This window comes from Pteronotus mesoamericanus, unplaced genomic scaffold (genome assembly GCF_021234165.1).
Source record: "Pteronotus mesoamericanus isolate MK-2021 breed Mesoamerican mustached bat unplaced genomic scaffold, CSHL_Meso_final contig_101, whole genome shotgun sequence".
NCBI lineage: Eukaryota > Metazoa > Chordata > Mammalia > Chiroptera > Mormoopidae > Pteronotus > Pteronotus mesoamericanus.
Genome location: NW_026555001.1, coordinates 14,247,416 through 14,267,758, shown reverse-complemented (window position 1 = coordinate 14,267,758; position 20,343 = coordinate 14,247,416). Strand labels below are relative to the sequence as shown.

Genomic DNA, 20,343 nt, shown 5'->3' with positions numbered 1-20,343 from the left:
GGGTAGCCGAGTCCCTGGGCCTGCTCAGCAGAGTTAGTCCAGGCTGGGCTCACGACAAATGGTCGAGGGCTGACATCCTGCCCAAGGGGGCATCTACCCCACTACATTTAAAGCTAGACTATTTGGGTTCACTAACTGCTGGCTGCACGGAGCTGGCCTCTCAGCCTTTAGACTTGGGTCTGCCATGCTGTCCCATTCCAGGAGGTGCCATTCCCACTGCAGCCCGTGGGGGCGCACGGCCTGTAGGGTCCTAGGGCAGCCCAGTGTTCTCAGGGCCCTAAGGCAGCTGGAGGGAGGAGCCCCTGGAGGCCCCTCCCAGCTGTGCTCTTGCACTCAGGTGCCCAGAGCCCTGGTCAACCTTGTGGACTTCATGAGCCCCAGCGTCATGCGGCAGGTGTTCCTGGGGAGCCCAGACAAGTGCCCAGTGCAGCAGGCCAGGTAGGCTGTGCTGGCTGCCCTCATCCGCTGTTCCAGCTTGTGCAGCGGTAACTCCTTGGGGTCTTTGTGACTGGGTCTGTCCACGTGTCCAAGTCTGGAAAGGGGTTCTTGTGCCAGAACCACCCCTTTCTGGGAAGTTGGAGCCATGCCTTACCCCTTCTCCAACCTCAAGGGGTCAGCAGGAGCCTCTGTGATACGGGGGAAGCCACGGGGTGAGGCCAGGCCTGGGGCAAGGCTCGTGCTTGAGAGACGGTGTCACTCAGCCTATGAAGGAACAGCATGGGATGGTCAACTGAACCCGAGGTGACGAAATGACCCACACAATCCAGTCACCTTTAGCAGAAGTGGATTAGGGAGGGAACTTCAAATTGGGAGGATTTTGGTTCTTAAGCTGGGTGAGAGGGTACATAGGTGTGTGTTTTATTGTTATTTGTACCTTATATGTATGTTTATTTATTGAACAAATACTTTTACAGAACTTACTGTGAACCAGGCACTGCCTGAGTGCTTTAGAGATAATGTCTCTTTTAACATTAAGTATATTTTATGGGCATGAAATAATTCATAACAAAATTGAAGACACAGTGGGGCACTTGTGTCAACAGAGGAGATGTCCAAGGACATGAGCCACTGGAGACCCCCAAATACCAGCTCCAGTAACCGAAGATGCATTTTTATTTTATTTAAAAAAAATTAAACATTGCATTTTCATTGCCTAAACTCATCCGTTCAGTGTACTTCACTTCAGGCCCAGCGCCTGCAGTCCGGCACTGGGACTCCGTTAATGTGAGAGGGTGCTCATCCATGCGCCCTTGGGGGCTTATCCAGTCCCCGTGTCAGGCCTGAAACCTGCCCCTGAGCACACACATCGGAGCCTCATAATACATGGGCTCCAGAGCCCAGGCTCAGAGGAGCTGCCCTGTGCCACAGAACCGGCCCCTGACCAGAGCGCCAGCTCGCCCTCCTACCTCCCTCTCTCTGTGCAGCATCCTCTGTAACTGCGTTCTGACCCCTCGGGAGAACTCCCAAGAGCTGGCCAGGTTGGAGGTCACCGCCAGAGCCTACGAGGTGAGACCAAGAAGGGCACCACTTGGCGCACCCCTGCCCCCACTCAGTGAACACACCTGCCCAGAGCCCCCCAGGGGAGGCACCCAGGGGAGGGCCGAGCCGCTCAGGGTTTGAGGGGGAACTTCACCACCCAGGCCCCCTCCTCTGCCCCACCTGGCTGAGGTGTCTCAGGTAGCCGGATGGTTGGAGTCATTCCAAAGGAACCTAGGAAGCAAAGCCGCCATGGCCCTGATGCCCACAGTGCCTTAACTCTAATGCTTGACCTGAGGAGGACAGTAGCCTTGGATGCCCCATGGGACCCACGGTCCAGCTGCCCGTACGCCACCTGCCCCTCACCCCCTCAGCAGGCAGGCCGGGGGCTCTCTGGAGACCCTTCCCAGGATTTCATTCCTTCTGGGACTTCCAGCCTGGCCCTTCAGAGCTTGTAGTTCACATAAAAGCAAAACAAAAAGGTGACCCAACCTGTTCCCAATTCTCTGGAAAGAGCTTTGCAATCAAGAGTGTTTGCCTGCTCAAGAGAAGGGCTGAGTCAGCACTCCCCCCACCCCGTCTCATGTCCCAGGGGGATGGGGCTCGGCCCACCACTCCCACACTTGCCCCACTGGGCTCTCGGGCTACCTAGGGCCTGTGCTGAAGGCACCTGTGGGTGTGTCCCCAGAGCAGCATGCGTGAGCTGGTGGAGTCAGGCCGCTATGACACACGGGAGGACTTCTCCGTGGTGCTGCAGCCCTTCTTCTACAACATCAGTCTCCCCGTCCTGGAGGTACGTCCCTGCCCTCTCCGATGGGGCTTCCAGAGAGGGAGGGAAGTTCGGGGCAGAAGGGCCACGTGTTTCCATCAGAGTGTGGATAAAATGGGAAAGACTCAGGCGGCTCTGCAGGTGCTGGTCTGGTGGGTGCAGCCTCCTCGGACATCTGAGCTGCCTTCCCAGAGGCAACCGGGCATGGGCACTCAGCCTCCGCTGTGTTGAGCACCTATTATGTGCCAGGCACTGTGCGTGCCAGACGTAAAATCTTTACAACTGCCTTTTGAGGTGAGTTTTATCATCCCCACAGAGCGCAGGCTCAGAGGTGTCAACAGCCTTCCTAAAGTCACACAGGAAATATGGGACCGAGAGGCAAGATATGAATATGTCAGCCCCAGAAGATTCACTTTCTGCCATATGTACATGACACTGTAGCCATAAAGGAGGACTTGGGGTGTTCATTTGCAGCCTGGCTGTGCTCTGCGCCTGACACTCCCACTCTGCGCAGCTGCAGCTGAGCTCTGCAAGTGGGTGGGGTAGGGCCTGGGCTCCATCCAGCTGGGCTGCCATCCTAAGGGCCTCACCTGACTGGAAGGGGCTTTTAGCGCCCCTGTGAGTCCTGAGGAAGAGGAGGGTGGCACGCTGCCCTGCATTGGCTTTGCCCAGGCCTTCCCTGAGGCTCAGCCCCATGCTCCCCACCAACACCACCAGTTCTACCTGGCCAGTGACTGGGAAGTAGCTTTTCCCAGTTGGCTGGCCAAGACTCCCTTAGGGACTAGATATTCCCTCAGCCACGGATAGGCTAGGGCCTCACACCAGCATGCCTAAAAAGAAATATGGCACTTTTTATTTTTATTATTAAATAAGGGAAATTGTGGAGCCAGAAAGGAGGATGGGGGTTTGCGATCACCCAAGGCTTTTGATTTATGAGGTTGCTCTGATCTCTCCCTCGAGGTGAGCAAGCCCTGCAAAAGTCCAATGGCTCAGAGCACCTCCGGGAAGGAGGGGGTTGAGGGGTCAAGACCAGGGCTCAGGTCAATGATTGTGGCTCCCTCTTAACCCTCTGCACCAACAGGATCTTGAGAAAAATCTATTTCTCTCCTCCAGGATGGGCGCCCGGATATGTCTTTCTTTGCCCCGGACTGCATCCACCCGAGTCAGAAATTCCACTCCCAGCTCTCCAGAGCCCTTTGGGTCAATATGGTAAATTAAGTGGGGTGCCACTGGGGTTCCAGTCTACAGCAAAGCACCAGCATCCATAGAATGGACTGTTCTTGGCCTGCCTTTGCCAGCAAGGGGCAGAGGAGCAGTGGCTGGCACATCTGTAGATGTCTATTGAATTGAAAATACAGCCCTAAGGTCCCAGGATTAACCATGCCTTCTCCTCTGTGCTTTGACCTCTGCTGAGGGACTCTGCGTGAATGCAAGGCAGACCCCTCACGTAGTCAACATTCTCTGTGCGCCCCTATGCCAGGCAGCTTAAGCCATGTTACCTCATGGAAGCTTCTCAACAGTCCTGCTGTGTTGTGAGTCTATGAGGAAGCTGAGTCCTGGAGAAGCTGAGAGACTTGCCCAATACCCTGCAACTGGCAGCTGGCAGAGTCAGGGGTGGAGGCCAAGGCCCCTGAAATCGTGTTTGGAGCTTTCCCATGGCAGCCTGCTGCCTGGGGATGTTCACTTCCATGGAAACCAATGAGCACACCTGTGTCTTTGTTCTTTCCCAATCAGCTTGAGCCGCTAGGAAGGAAAACGGATACCCTGGACCTGACAGCAGATGTAGCCATCTCCTGCCCCACTCAGGTAATGCGGGAGGGCCTGCTTTATTTCTCCCCAGGAAGCTGGAGCTCTGACCTCGCCCCACCCCCTTTGGCCTCCCCCACAGCTTCCTCCTTGCCCACCTTGCCCCTCGTCTGGAAGCCAATGGACTTTGCAGGATGGAAGGAAGTCAAGGAAAGCAGGAAGGGGAGAAGCCCTTGTTGCTTTGGGAATGGGAGAAGCAGGTGGGAGAGGAGGCCTGGGTTTAAGCAGAGGTTGAGGGTCAGGGTGAGGCAGATGGATTCTTGAGCAGGAGAGTCAGGAAGCCAGGAGGAAGACGAGAAGGCTTGTTTTAGCCTCAGTACATGGGGCAGGTGAGGAAGTCAGACTGCAGGTGGAGGCCTAGCAAGAAGCCTGCGGGTCCGAAGTTGTGGTTCGTGGTGGTAGAGCCTGAATTAGGAGTTTCCAGCAGGGATAGGGTCAAAGAGGACGGTGCGGGAGATGCGTGGAGGAGGAGCAAGCCGGGGTGGCCTTGGTAGGAACTCAGCTCCTTTTAAGGAGGAAAATGTAAGTGGTTGTTCAGCTGGATTTCAGGCCTGGGGTGGGGGCAGGTTCATGTTCTGCATGCCTTCAGCTCCCTCTTCGAGGCTCTGTCTTATGACTTCTTAACCAAATAAGGCCAAGGCCCGAGAGCCCTCAGCGGCAATAAAAGCAGGAGGTTCTGACCCAATCTGGGAGACTGGGTTTCCCTCCGGGGGCAGCTGCGTCACCAGCTCCTACCCTCTAGGCAGGGAGCGGGGGAAGGGCCCCGCAGCTCCCCCATGTGTCTGCCAGGGTCCAGAGAGGGTGGCAGCCCTTCCGGACCCCCTGCGCCCTATCTGCTACCGTCCCCACCCCTGTCTGCAGCCCAGGCTCAGCCTGTGTGCCGTCAGCCTCATCAGGAGAACCAGAGCAGTGGGGAAGGAGGGCTGTGGAAATGAGGGCAGTGGCAGCAGAGGGCCTGGCTGCTGGCTCTGGCATGTGGACCAAAGGAGATAGTCCAACGGTGGAGCAACAAGGCCACCACGGATGCCTCCGCTCCAAAGGTCAGACGCTGGCCAAGAGGCTGCGGCACAGGCCCAGCGGACTCTGCTGTGGCGGGAATAAAGGGCCTGATTGCTAAGTCCTAAGCATGTCCAAGGGGTCCTGGGGGAAGAACCGGGCCACCTCTCTAGCGGGGGCATTTGGGGACTCAGAGCAGAGGCTGTAAATCGTACAGGAGGTAAGAGTGTCAATATTGTTACAGTTCCTATGGCCATACTGAACATCAGCCATGGAAAACCCTCTCCAATCTGCCCATTCAACCCTCCATTAAATAGTAAAAGTACTAACAATCCATTCCAGGGAGCCGTTGTTGCCCTTCCTCCCCACAAATATTTATTAAGCACCAGGTTAGAGCTGAAGCACTGGGTCAGGGAGAGCTCTATCACCATGGGCTTCAAGGTGAGCTGTGCTACCCTTTGCCGCAGACCAGGCAAGGAACCCCAAGAGGGTGTCACTCCACCAACACTCAGGTCACAGTGGGCTCCGCTCCTCCTCCTGGACAGAGCCTGACTGAGCCATTGGTGAGCAGAGGAGAGCAAATCCAGCCTCCTGGAACCGTAGAAGCCCAGCCTGGAAGAAGCGGTTGCCAGGCAACCCCAGAGCCCATTCCCAAAGGCTCCATCTGTTGGCCAGCCCAATTTCACGGCACCAGGCAATGGAGCGCTCTGTGTTCCTCAGGTCCCATCTGCTCCCTCCTGTGTGCCTCAGAGCTATATAAAAGTCCACCAGCAGCTCAGCGTGAGCTGCCAGGGGCCAGGCAGCACGTATTTTAGTGCTAGCTGTGTCTAAACATAGACGCAACAGGCAGGACCCATAGGGGAGGAGGGGGCCGAGATGGATGCGAGCACTTGGGAGCTTTCTCAGCCTCCTCCCTGTTCCTCCCCCCCCCTAGTCAACTGCAGGCTCATTCTGCCTGGCCAGGTCAGGCTCTTACCAACACTCCACGGATTTTGGTGGACTTTGAGAATGGACAAATGATTTTACAGCCAACTTTTGAATAACCACTCTGTGGACGATGACTGTCATTCCCTTCCTGCCTCCATCCCCTCTCTGCCCACTCCTTCCCTAACCTGGGGCAGCTGCCAGTAGCTCCTCAGGCTTTGAAGAAAGCAGCTGACAGACCAACACAGTCCTTTTTAAGCTCTTATTCATCTGGCCCTCTCTAAGCACTTGACAAAGTTAATTCCCTCCTCCATGGGTTTCCTGGGTGTGCAAAAGCTCCTCATTGTCATGTTTTTCTAGTTGCTGTCCATTCTTGTCTCTTCTAATGACCCTCCTTCCTTCTTCCAGCCTCAAAAATGTGGACGTTGTCCAACTGTCATGTCTCAGGCCTGTTCTCTCTTCTCTCTCCCCTGGCCCCTCACTCTGGGATTTGTCCATTCCCAGGAGTTCCTGTTAAATTCTTTGTATGAGCCTGTGTCTGTATCTCTGTGTCTGTAGTTCTTGTTTCTTTCCCAAACTCCACCTCTGTGTTTCTAACCCTTAAGAACTGTTTTCCCTACATAGTGTGAAGTTACCCAGGCAGCAGCTTAAAGGGATGGTCAAGGTATCAACAAAGCAGGGGAACCAAAGAGATGCACAGAGAGAGGGAGAAGCAGAGAGGCCAGGAAAGGGAGAAACCAAAATAGTTTCAAGTGACTTACATCCAGTCTTTCATGTTGGAAAAAGCAGAGGCCTGTTCGATTCCATTACACACATTGTTTAGCGGTGTTTCTATTTTGAATTATATACGGGGACGCTATTCCCTTTTGATGCTTTGGATTTCTAAATCTCCTAAAATCCTGCTCTGCTCTCACCATCACCTCAAACGCAACAAACTGTCACTCAAAAAATAATTTTTGAGTGTGGAGTGTCAAAATAGGAACTAAATATCTGTCTTTCCAAACTTGATGGTCCTGAGGACTTTTCTATTTCTGTCAGTGTTACTGTGGTTTCCACCTCTCTGCAGGCACCGAGGCTCAGGCAGGAGCCCTATCCAGTAGGACACTTCCCAGTGCCCCTCTAGCCCACCCCAGTACCCAGCTCCACCACCATCCCGCCCCCCATTTAGACCCTTAGCACTTGGTATACTGAAAGTTAGCTGGTCCTACATTCCCATCATAAAACAACAGGGGGTTATATAACCTTAGGATCTCAGCGGGGAGTACCTGGGGGTCCTGTTGATGTAATTCTCATAGAATAAATGGAATATTTTACCACATCCCTCCTGAGGCATTACCACAGCCTCTACTTCAATGTCTACACTCTCAAGGCAGTGCCTTTCAAACTGCCAAGTCGCTACCCATTAACAGGTTGTGAAGTTAGCCTAGTAGGTCACGCACCAGCATTTGGAATGGCATGGCCTGTTATGTCCTCTTCCCTCCTACCGTCCCCACCGCCCGTCCCTGAGCCTTCCCCTCAGTTCCCTCAGTCCTTTGTCACAGACGAGCCTTCTAAACCCTGTCTCATGTAGTAGGTATGTCTCCTTGGAACACGGCCCCTCTCCAGGCGGTGCCCAGGCCTGCCTGTACACTCCGGTTTGGTCCGAGCAACACGGAACAGAAAAAAAAGAACCGCCACTCCTTCACCGTGGAACTTTAAACCTAGTGACACAGCCAAGATGAACATGACCTTTTCCCGAAGCCTCTGACTCACGTTGCTGACTCACATCAGGTGGCTGCCCTGGCTCTGCCCCACCCCCAGGCAGGCAACACCGTCTTTGCACAGACTTCCTTGTCCCAGTGTTTAATAGGCTTCACCTTCTACTCACCAGTGTTACAAACAGAGCCTAACAGAGCCTGTCGGACTAATGATGGAATCTCTCCCCCAGTAATCTGCTCACCTCCAGGCCTTTAAACCACTCTGACTCATGCACACACCACACAGCCCCTGGTCAATAAAACAAGCCCTGGGCAGCCCAGTCCACCTGCCTGCAACTGGCCTGGACCTGTTCTTATTATTCCTGCTCTGGCCTCCCTCCCGCCGAATTACAGTGTCTCCCTGACCTCCCACCCCTTTGACTCAGTCTCTCCTCTCTGGCCCCTCCCCCAACTCTTGGGTCATATGACCAGATAGACTCTCCAGTATGACTTTCAGCACTTCTGTAAGGTCAGGGTGCTTCGTTGTCCTTTTGTTTTTCCTGTGCTGGCCACTCTGGGACTAGCTCTAGCCCCTAGACATTAGGCCCAATCAAGTTCCCTTGAAGTGGGGGGAGTATATTAATTAGCAACGTGCCCCCCACTAAAGTCCAGTCTTTGAGGACTCATCAGTTGTTGCACTTATTCTTTGCAACGAAGGCCACGACATTCTTTGATGCTTCACTGCTACCTCCTAGCTTCTCACCCTCTCTGCCTGACTTGATTGTAAGCCCCTTTATATCCTCCCCTCATCCCAGCATGATGTGTTTAGTGCTAAACACATGGGCGCTTGACAAATGTGGGTCAGTTATGTATAGGACACTCCCAGGTTGCCCTCATGTGATGGGGAATGCTCAGCGGATGCTAAATGACATTAGCTGGAGACAAGCCTAGTTAGCCATGGTGACATGCCATTGTAAGGCCTCTTTTGCCTTGTGCTGTTGCAGACAGTCTTGGACACACTTCCTGTCCCTGGCCCTGAGTGCTCCTCTGGCCCATGTGTCAGCTAGGAACAGAGACTCAGAAGGAAAGAGACACACACATGGTGTTTGGGGAGCCAGGGGGCTGTGGGTTGGGAGATTTGTGCATGGAGATTTGGTCCCCCAAGGTGACTGTCGAGTCCCCCTCTTCCTCTTGCTCTCTGAACATGCAGGGCCTGATACCAGCATGAGGAATGGAGCCAGGCCACTTCTAGTCAGGAAGGCCTGCCAAACCAGCTAGGCCATGTTCTCACTCACTACTTGCTCTCTACCTGTAACAGATCTCTTCCACCCTCTGGACCTCAGCTGCTCCTCATTTGTAAAATGGGGGGTTTCAGGGGTTGCAAACTTGGATCTGAGGCCAGTCAGGAACACGACAGTGTGAATGGGATTGGGTATGTGCCTAGAGGAAGCGGCGGGGCCAGAACTGAAGAGAACATGTTTCTTCTGAGAGCATTCAGGTTCTGTCTCCTCTCACTCCCCTTCCTCTGTTAACACCATTCAGGTGAAAATAAACGAAAATGTCCAAATCGAAATGTCTCCTGGATGGGTTCAGCCCGTGAACAGTCAGCTTTCAACCCCTGGAACTGATCTCCAATGACCTCTTCTCCAGCACTCTGGTTCTTTCTTCTTATTCCCAAATTTCAGACCATGGCCCTTCTACCTCCCTTTTCACATCATTGTGAAAGAGTTGATAGCCCTGGGCCTTGTGGTATTTCCTGATCTCGGTCTTCTTAACTAATTCTTGCTTCACCATCACTTTTATGTGTTTTCACTCCCTTGCTTTTCACATTTCTCCTTTGCCTCCATTCGTCCTTCTTGATGAACCCATCACCTGCAACTGGACAGACTTGGATTCTTGACTGGGCTTGTGTTAGAACCAATCATAAAGTGCATAGGTGAGTAGGGAATGAAGAGGATGTTCATGAGAAAAAGCGTGACCAAACTGTATGAAGCCAACCAGAAGGGGGTAAGACACACAGTTCAAAAGAGGAGGAAAGCAGATATTAAAAATAAATTCATAATCATAATACTGTAATATGAATCGCTTGCCAGAGAAATTACAAAGGAAAGAAAAAAGATCATTGCAATGATTAGGGAGATGCTCAGGTGCTAGGGAGAAAATGGAAGCATAGAGCCATGAATCAAACATACAGGGAACCCTTTTTCAGGGCTTTCATTGTGTATCCCTTGCCAAAGCTGATATGTAAAACCCTCTAGGGAATGAACAAAATTGTGTTTATACAGCTCTTCCTATTGGATGCAGAAGAATCATGTTAAATAAATCTAGAGGACAGGATTATTAGTTCTTATCTTTCCTAAGCAATCTTTGATATCGTCAGATAACTTCCTTTTCTGGTTCCTTTTCTCAGAACGAGCCTTTCCTGAGGACCCTCCGAAACAGCAACTACACCTACCCCACCAAGCCAGCCATCGAGGTAACTCCTGGCTCACGCCTGCCTCTCTCAGGGACAGACCATTTCCACCAGCCAGTGACTCGGGGTGTGATGCAGGTTTCAGAGTATTCGCTTAAGCAGAAATGTACCCTTCTTACAAATGGGAAATTGGAATGTAAAAAAAAAAAAAAAAAAAAAATTCCTGAACCACAAAGTTCCGGGACTTCTTACAAACGGGAAATTGGAATGTAAAAAAAAATTTCCTGAACCACAGAGTTCCGGGACTGTCCTAACCTGTTCCCCAGTGCTTACCTGACATCAGCAGCCAGCAAGAGGAAGTGCTCATGGATCCGTTTTCTTTGACCTTTTTGTACAAACATCATTTCTGATTAGGCAGCTCAGCCTTTCAAGAAGGGATGACAGGGAGGCAGTAGGTACAATGTGCCTTTGACTTGTTGAAAGGTGAAGGCTGAGCAGAACGTATCTTAATTCCAGGGGCTGGGCCCAGTGGAAAGATCATGCATATCCAGGTGGGTCTCCAAGGCTGGCTTGGTTCAAGTCAGTCGTACTGGCTCTGAGGAACCCCAAAGGATTCAGGCCTTTAAGGACTGCTAATCCAAAGGTGGCCTGGAGGATCTTGGACCACACCAGGCCTCGAAGGGCAGGCCTGGTCCAGATCTGGTCCTTTGGCCACCAGGACAGAGGCTCAACCACCAGTTTTGGTGGAGCATCTATGGTATGTCCAATCTTGTGTTAGAGGCCGGAGGGACTTCAGAGAGGTATCAGACATGGCCCTCCCCTTGGGGAGTTAGAGAAAGGTCAGTTCCACCCTGAGCACCTACTGCGTGCCAGGCACTATTCGAGGGAGACAGAGCAGAAGAACAGACAGATGGGTCCTATCCCTCATGGGGCTTACAGTCCTTTTTTTTTTTTTTTTTTTTTTTTTTTATTCTGATGAGCTGGGCAGGCCAGGCCTCTCTGAGGAGGAAGGATTTGAGCAGGGACATGCATGATGAAAAGACACCAGCTATCTGGAGAGCCAGGGTCCCAGGCAGGACCAGGGAACACAAAGCTTCAGAAAAGGGGCTGAGTTGGCTATATTCAAGGAAGAGAAAGAAGATCATGGTGGCTGTGGGCATGTGAATTAGGTAGAGGGAGGTGATGAGATCAGAGGAGTTTTCAGGGGCCAGATCACCCAAAATCTGATTCCCTAAGTAGGAAGGTTGGACTCCAGGTGGAGAGAGACGGGAAGCCATTGGAAGGGCTGAGAGAGGGCGACATATTCTTCACCTTTGAAAAGGTCTCCCTGACTAGTGTGGAAAACGGACTGGGGCACAGCAGCAGTGACTGAGGAAGGGCCTTCTGTAAGCTCGCTGCGCACTGAGACCCGCCCATAGGAAATTACTGATGAGCTGTTAGGTTCTGAGTTCTGGGATCCAGCCATGACAGCGTCATGGCCGGGGGAATGCCAGCCGTGCAGCCTCCCTGGATTCTTTCAGGCTCGCATTAGCCCAGTGGAGCTTTGTCCCAGGCACACTATCGACCAAAATTCATTATAATCAAAATGTCAGCGGCGTCTCGTCACTTAGGCATTTAATTATTTAGCATTTATTTATTTATTGGATGCCGGCATGAAGCAGGCACTGTGCTAAGGGCTGGGTAGATAAAGTGAGCCGAGTGGGCCTGGGCCTGCCCTTTTGGATCTTACAGTCTCTCTGTCTTTGCTTCTGCTGCTGGACGAGTGAGAAACCCAGGCCTAGAATGCGTGTATGTGTTTTTAATACCTTGCTAGTTTAGCCACAGACAGGCAGCATCAACATTACCTGGGAACTGGTTAGAAATGCAGAGTCCTGGGCACCACCCGAGTCCTACTGAGTCAGAATCTGCATTTAGCAGGACACCCAGGGGATCTGGACACTGCAGCATGTGGTTCTCCCCTCTGACAGATGAGCATGCTCACACTCCCACCTGTGTCTGGGAAGCTGCACAGCACCTGCTTGGCTGGGGCTCACCAGCTAGTGGAGAGAGTTCTAAATTAGTACTCATGGCTCCAGACCTTCTTTTTTTCAATGGCAGTTCTCCCAATATTTGTCATTGGCACACAAGCATATTCCTGACTGCAGTAGAACATCCGCACAGGAGAAGGAATCCATCAGTGTGAGGAATTGAGCAGTTCCTTGGAATAAACTAAATTCTATCAAATTAAGCAAATACTATTTAAAAGAAGTTTCATTTTGCTCCCTCATTAGAGGAGTGTTTTGTCTTCATCATTATCCAACTAAAACAGAAGAGATGGGCTTCCAAAGCCTTGGCAGAGAATCAGCCGACCAGTCAGTGCCTGTTTGTGCAGCTCTCCTGTGCGTCCTGCACTGGGCTTGTCTCTCAGGCCACCTTGGGGACATGCAGATGTGTGGGACTCTACACAAGAGATTTGACTTCTCCTCCAGCTTGCTGGCATTGGTAATTTCTGTGTCCCCTGCTTCTCACCCCATCCCTTCCTCCAGCACCTGGAAAAGGTGTTCTGTATTATAGAAACAAACAAATTTGACTAACAGTATCCAGGTTACAGGCATTAAGTTTTACACATGCAAGGAATTGGTTGGCTGTGAAGTTAAATATCCAAAAAGATATACACATGTGCAGGAAAAAAGTATGCAGAAACCAGGAACTTAGCAATTGCAAAACTTTCATGTTCTTTTCCTAAAAGCATTCTAACGAATTAGCTTACTGTCAAACAGCAAGGCCAACACCCATCTCTAGTCCCAAGTCTTGGGTGTCCATTAGGCGCCCAAGTCTCTGTTCCCCTGGGAGACAACCTGTAGCATCACTGCCCTGTGTTTCCCTTGCTTTGGTAGGATTGCCGGCTCCCCTTGAGAGTATAGATAGTGGAGATGAAGAAGGCTGTGTGAGTGTGCATGTGCGTGCCCACCATGGTGTGTTTTGTGTATAGGGAGAGGCAGACACCCATTTCCTCCTCTCTCATGCCCCTCACAGTCCGTCTACAACCAACAGGTCTTACCCTCACATGACCCCCTGCAGTCACATAGTTCTAGCCTCTACTAATAATTACTTAGCTAATTCTTGGGCTAAAGCTAACTGCCCTGCACAATGGGTGCTGGGCGTTGCATCTTTCTTCCTGTTGATTTAGAACTGGGGCAGTGACTTCCTGTGTGTGGAATGGAGTACTTCCAGCAGTGTTCCCACCTCGGGTGAGTGAGAACGTCATTCCCTGCTTCAGTTAAGGGCCGCGCGGAGTGCACAGGTGGTGGGAGACCCGACAAACATACCTTGGAGCCTCGAGCAGGCCTTGCTGATTCCTGTGCAGTGCAACCCATGACAAGCTGGCCTGCAACCCCTGCTGGGCCCCCAGGCCTCTCCACAAATCCCACTTCTGGTCCACTTGGTCCCAATGGTGTCCCTCAGGCCTCCCTGCCCAGCACTTTGGTGGGGGCAGTCAGGGATTGGGGTCCTCTCTACCTATGCTCATGATGCCAGCAGCCAGAACTTCCCTGGACCACTCCAGTGTGAATTGGGCTCCTTCAGGATGTCCAGTAACCATCAAGGCCATTACCTTCATTGTCTTGGTTGCTCTAAATGGACACAAGAGGCAAACTTGCTAGTGCCCTAAGCTGGAAATAAGTGTAATGGGAACCTGTGGGACTACAACAGAATCTCAGACTTCTGGTCAAGCTTATACTTTAAAAGGAAGACCTCCTCCTGACCATCCATCTTCCTGCCTGTCTGTCCTAGTCCATGAGCTCCGACCAGCAGATATCAAAGTGGTAGCCGCCCTGGGTGACTCGCTGACGGTGAGTACTGAACTGCACCAGGTGTGGGCACCAGCCAACCCCTGTGCAGAATCAACTCCTCCTCCAAGCTGGCTCTGCATTTAGCTGACACTAAGGAGCACTGCATGTGTCAGGCACTGAGCACAGCCAGGCAGCCACAGACATCACCAGGTTCTGTAGAACGCCCCACCCTCCGTCCTTCCACAGTCCAGCTCAAGCACCACCCCCATCCCCAGGTAGAGGCTGCCTACCCTCCCCGCCCATCCACACTGTCCCCGAGCATTGCATCTGTGTGCTGTGGTGCTCATCCAAGTCCCCCTGCCTCTGTCAGAAAACTCATCTCCTGCTCCCTGATTCACAGAGCGCTGGGTCTACCACACATTGCCCAGCGCCGCTCACCCCGCTTAGAGATGCATTCCCCGGGGCAGAGGGAGCCCAGTTCCTGCACACAGATGGCACGATCTCACTAAGTGAGTCATGTTAGCCAGCTGCTTCGCTACTGCTGTGTGCAAGGCGCTCTGCTGGCCCTTCTGAGCGGAGAGAAGTATGAGGCACAGTCGTGACCCTCAAGAAATTTGTTCAACTGGGAAAACAAGAAACTTACACAGCAGCTACCTAATCATATAGATAGCATACAGGACTTTTAAAATCAGGTGTTCATTCTGTAAAAACAAACAATTTCCCCGTAGGTATGTGAATGTGTTTTACTTTTGGTATGAACATGGAGAAAGCTATAAAAGGATCTATATATCTGTCTTTGTGTGTGTATATATATATATACACATATATATAAAAATATATTTTTTATATATAAGTATATATGGCTATAAAAGGATATATCCTTATATATAAAAATGTATTTATATATAATGTTATATATTATTTATTACATATATAATGTATTATATATTATATATAAATATATTTTTATATATAGCTATAAAAGGATACACACACATACATACATACACATACAAACACACCAGGCCCGTCCCCATTAATTAGCTTTGGTAATGTGTACATGTGGGTCAGGGGCCAGGTGGGAATGGGGCAAGATTACTGTATCATTTTACTAGTTATGGTACATATGTATTTTTTTTTATAAGTTTCAAAGAAGAATTTCTTTTTTAAGATAGGGCATTTAAAGAAAGCTTTATAGAAGAGGTAGAAACCGACAAAGCCCTTAAAGAATGAATTAGACATTCCAGGCTGGGCAGGAGGGAATTCAGTCTGCCCGGAAGGGATGGAGTTGGTGGTCATGGCACAGGCTGGTCCAAGGCCTTCAGCCTTCGGATCAATTTGCTTAGACCAGGAGGTTCGTGTGGCAGGAAAGGAGCGGGTGAACGAAGGAAGAAAGGTGGAAACCAGCTTATGGTGAGCTCAGAGAGCTGGTAATGGGGGTTGGCTTTGGGGGGGGCGGTAAGAGAAGCCCGCTGAAAGGTCGGCGTCAAGGGGAAGTTTGGAGACATGTGTGCTCAGGAGAGCAGACAGACAGCCTGGTGAGGTGAGAAGGGAACAGACGCAGGGGGCTGTGCGGTCAGGTGGGAGGTCAGAGGGTTGCCCATGGCAGGACGATAGCAGCCTCACCTCAGAATACGGCAAAGGGAACAAAAAGAAAGAGGTGGGGGCTCGAGAGGCTGAGAAGGAAGAATCTTGGTTCTTTTAACACTTGGTCACTGGTTGCATGTAGAGGACCAGGGAGTCAGGACAACTCAGAGATTAAATGTCCCAGGGAAAAGCTGGTACCATGTTCAGAAAAGGTAAATCCAGGTCCCGGCAGCCACCGGGGGGACAGAGGGCCTTTCCCAGCGCCCTCAGCCTGGCCCCGGCCCAGCCCGGGCCTGCAGCCTGCTTCCTCTTCGCCTTTCACAGACGGCGGTGGGAGCCCGCCCCAGCAACTCCAGTGACCTGCTCGTGTCCTGGCGGGGCCTCTCCTGGAGGTGAGGACTTCTCCACTTATTTTCTGTGGGCGACACTCCCCCAGAGGGGCAGGAGTGGTATTTCCCTGTCGGCCTCCAGAGGCGGGGCCAGGCTCCATGGCTCAGCTCTGAGAAGCAAGGAGAGACCCTGGTGCTCATGTTGGTCCTAAGGGAATGGGAATCCCCTCCAGGGGCAGACTCTCTGGCTCTGACTCAGAAACAGGAGGACATGCGCAGCAGCAGGCCAGGGGATTTGAACAAATGTGTTTCTCTTCCCCAGCGTTGGAGGGGACGGGGTCTTGGAGACCCACACGACACTGCCCAGTAAGTAGCCACACGAAGAAGCACCATCACTGTAGCCACAACAGCTGTTCGCAGGGGCCACGGCCTTCCCCTGAGAAACAGAAGAGAAGGTTGTCTGCAAGGAGGGAAGGCAGCCAGCCCCGAAAAGACCCAAAACCGTCCTTTCCCCAGCCCGTGCCCCAACACGGCACCTCCATCTCCCACTCACCCGTGCTGTCTGCTTCCTCCCTCTTAAAAGACATTCTGAAGAAGTTCAATCCTCGAATATTCGGGTTCTCCACCGGCACACAGGAGGAGACAGCAGGACTGAATGTAGCTGTCGAAGGGGCCAGGGCTCGGTGAGTGGACGTGGGGCCAGGAGGGAGAACGGAGGGCAGGCTGGGAGGTCCTGGAGGCTAAATAGAAGGAGGTAGGCTGGTTCCTGGGAGCCTGGCCCCAGGTGAGCAGCGATGGCTGCCGTGCACGAATGGGGTGCCTCTGTGTGCCTGGCCCTGAGCCGGCTCCGCACGTGGATGCTCTCAGGTAATCCTCGCACCCTTCAGGACACTGAGGCTTAGAAAGTTCCCCAAATGATCCAAGCTTATCAGAGAAAGTTATCAGAGGTGCCAGGATCAGACCAGGCTGACTCAGGGCCTCTGTTCTGCCCCACGGTGCTGTTACTGCCTCTCGGGGCAGCAGGAGGTAGTGCCTCCCACCCCCGCAAGGTGCTCCAGCTGACCTCCCGAACTTCTCAGGCGCTCAGCACTTAGTGTGGGACTCTATGGACGGCCACCTTTCCTCTCTCCCCCGCTGCCTCAGAATCTCTAGTGCTTGATGCTGAAAACGCTGTTATTTTGACATTAGGGAGTTAGATATTCAGGCCCCTGGAGCAGCATGGTAGTTGTTTGTTTTCACTCAGATTTCTGTTGTTGACAATAACCCAGACAATTAAAGCTGAAATGCCTGACAGAGTTCATTGATTTTCTGCACGGAAAGTGCTGGGTATTTGCTCTGCAGCAGGATTGCTGCACTCGGATCACCAGGGAGACAACACTGTCTTGACTCATTGTGTTTACAGGGAGCGTTCTTTTCAGGCCCTGTAAGGAGGGCCCCACGCTCTGTCTGAGTCTCTGAGCCACAGGAAGCTATGTCAGTTCCTCAGCGTCATAAGCAGGAAGAGCTTCTTTTTCTGTGAAAAACCGGGGCTTCGTGGGGTCACAACGTCAACACCTCACTGCTAATATGACTATTGTCATTATAGTTACTATCATTATCATCATCATCATTGTCCTTTCATCATTATTCCACAGCCCAGGCTTCATTAACCAGGAGGCGATTCCTCCGTCTGTTGACGATGTTTCAGCCGCTTTCTTGCTTCACCTCTCTCACTGCCTTTTCTAGTTTACTGCTGCTCAGTGCCTCCACCGGAACGAAGAACCGGTGGCAGGGGAAGTAGCCCTGACTCGCAGCTTCTTGTTCTGTCTCTGGTGCCCCGCCCGTGTTTGGGGAAAGGAGAGTAAGCCACTGACTTGAGTAAGCAAGGTTGGAGAATGGTTCTCTCTCTCCTTTATCTACACTCTGTGCCTAGGATGGTGTAGATAATGGTAAGTTCACCTAAACAGAAAGATAAACACCACAGCAGAGCAATTAAGATAAGGGGCCTGGGGTCAGACCCAGTGTGTGGAGATGTCAGCTCCCAGATGTGCCAGCTGTGGGACCTTGGGTAAGTCACTTGGTATCTCTGAGTCTTCATTGCATCATCTATTCATAGGGATAATAATAGTACCCATTTCTCAGGGTTGTCATAAGGATTAAGTGAGGTAATAATCCATGGAAAGCACTCACAACAGTATGTAATATGTATGCAAAAAAAAGAAGTTTGCCATTATTAGGGTATTTAGTTTTAAGGTTTTAGTAAACATCTAACCTCCCTTCAATCAATCAGCAAGCGAGAATTCACTGGACACTTGCCAGGAGCTGAGCCCTGAGGTGGTTACTAAAAGATACAAAACAGTCAAAAAAAGGTGAACTTTCTCCTTACAAAGAACTTGCTGTCTGGGTAAGGAGACTAAACAAACATAACTTTTTTTTGGGGGGGGGGACTGTTGCGTATGGCAACATTGCAGACTGAAATGATTTTGCGCTTGGGAGTGCAGCCAAGAGAACAGAAAAGGGTGGCATGAGGACTAGGCACTCCAAATACAGAGGCAGCCCCAGACAGGGGGACCCCAGAAGTCATCTCATCCAACCTTTTCATTTAAAAGGTGAGAAAAATTCAGCCCTAGCAGGACTTGGTAACTTGGGTAAGCTCACCCAACAAGTTACTAGCAGAGCTGAAAGGAGAACTCCAAGAGCAGGGCTCTTTGCACAGGGACAGAAAAGGAAATGCAGGCGGCGTGGATCGTGAGCTCAAAGAGCAGGCTCGTGGGGGAGGCGAGGCTTGCTCTGAGCCCGAAGAACCTGGCGGAAGGGAGGAGGACGTGGGCATTCCTGACTTCCCCCCTAGTGCTCCTGTGGGCTAATCACCCATGAATTCCCCTCGGCACATCTTGAACCTATTAAAAGGGTATAGGTTACCTTTAACCAGGACAAGCTTTCTTTATAGCTATCTGATGTACCCAGCAATAACAATAGTGTATGGGTGTGATCCTGGGTGAGTGAATGAGAAACAAAGGCAGGGAGGGTGTCTGCTGTGCTTGGCCTTGTGCTTGGCTCATCGTGGCCACACAGAGATTTTAAATGGCCATCCTGTACCCGTGGCTGCTTCTATATCTTCCCCAAGGAAGCCTCTATTGGCTGTATCTCTTTGCTGACATAACTTCTCATATACCTACAATACACTGCCTTTAAAAGCCTGCAATTTGATAAGTTTTATAGATGCACATCCCTGTGAAACCATCCCTGCAATCAAGATGATGCACACCCATCACCCCTCCCCAAAGTTTCCTTGTGCCCATTTGTAACCTCTCCCTCTTGCCCCTTCCTGTCCCTACCCCATACCAGGCAACCACTGACCTGCTTTCTGTCACTATAAATTAGTCTAGCTTTCTAGAATTTTATGTAAATGGGATCATAGACTATGTGTGCTTGTCAAATCTCTTTTATCCAGCAAAATTCCTTGGAGGTTGTTGCATCTGTCAATGGTCCGCCTTTATTGCTCAGTAGTATTCCATTGACATACAGCTCCCTTATCCAGAAGCACCCATGTTCTTTTTTCTTGGCAGACGTCCAGGAGGTGGAGAACTAACCCTGCCCATTTTTGTCCCCCTCGCATCCTGTTTTTTGGGGGGAGGGGGAAAACTGAGGTGACGGAGAATGGTTTAGAAATCCAGAGTAATTACAGAGAAGACAAACAAAAGGATTAGGCGAACAGAGAGTGGGACTTAGAAGTAAAGATTCAAGGAGCCGTGAAGCCTGGAAAGGGAAAAGCTGAGGGATAATTTAGGGCTCTGACTTTTTTCAAATACACAAAAGGTTATTTTTAAAGCAGACAGCCGAATAAGAAGTGCACAGACTCAGCTTGCGAGGAAAGAGCTGGATGAACGATAAGGACACATCCCTGATGCAAGGTTGAGCAGATGCCACCTCAGGTGGCCCAGGAGGATGGGCCTGCAGGAAGGGGTGGTGGGAAGCAGAGTAGCCCCAGGGAGGGTCCGGATCCACGCGGCTCCGACGTCTGTGGCAGATCTCTGATCGTTACTCAGCTGAGCTCCCTCGAGAACCAAGCCTTTCAGTACATGCCGAAGCAATAAACATAACCTTAGTCTTCCTGAGACACATCCTCGTCAGGCCCAGCTCCTGCAGCCTGAGCCCTAGCACCTGAGCCAGCTCTCACCATCCCTTCTCTCCTCCTGCCCAGGGACATGCCAGCCCAGGCCCGGGACCTGGTGGAGCGAATGAAAAACAGCCCTGTGAGTACAGGACCTCCGGGCACCTGAAGGCACTGGGTCTCCAGTGGGGGTGGGTACAGCAGCTCTGAAAGGGCCCCTCAGCCCTGCTGCAGCGCCTGCACCAGGCTCACCTGAAAGAGCGGCCAAACGAGCCACAAGAAGGGAGGCCTTACCACAGAGGCACCCTCTTTGCTGCACCCCTAACCCCGGCTCTGGCACCCGCATCCCTAGGGCAGGCAGCAGAAGGGCGAGATGGGCCAGAGCGCTGGAGATCAATGGCCGTGGCCTCTGGCAGCTTCCCACTTTACCCAGAGTTGGCTTCACAGAGCCCTATTATGTAAATGCTGGGCTCTAAAAATAGGCTTCTCATTCCAGTCCTTCCT

General features: G+C 51.6%; 1 protein-coding gene across 1 annotated transcript in view; it reads left to right on the top strand.

The window, feature by feature from the left end:
• PLB1 (phospholipase B1) overlaps positions 1-20,343 on the top strand; it is a 116,186-nt gene that overhangs the window by 81,416 nt on the left and 14,427 nt on the right. Inside the window, exons 39-50 of the mRNA XM_054565700.1 lie at positions 338-438; positions 1,425-1,506; positions 2,165-2,269; positions 3,359-3,454; positions 3,980-4,051; positions 10,058-10,123; positions 13,230-13,290; positions 13,832-13,890; positions 15,742-15,809; positions 16,069-16,112; positions 16,330-16,429; positions 19,930-19,981. Of these exons, the coding sequence (XP_054421675.1) occupies positions 338-438; positions 1,425-1,506; positions 2,165-2,269; positions 3,359-3,454; positions 3,980-4,051; positions 10,058-10,123; positions 13,230-13,290; positions 13,832-13,890; positions 15,742-15,809; positions 16,069-16,112; positions 16,330-16,429; positions 19,930-19,981 (906 nt within the window). The remainder of the gene's footprint in view (positions 1-337; positions 439-1,424; positions 1,507-2,164; positions 2,270-3,358; positions 3,455-3,979; positions 4,052-10,057; positions 10,124-13,229; positions 13,291-13,831; positions 13,891-15,741; positions 15,810-16,068; positions 16,113-16,329; positions 16,430-19,929; positions 19,982-20,343) is intronic.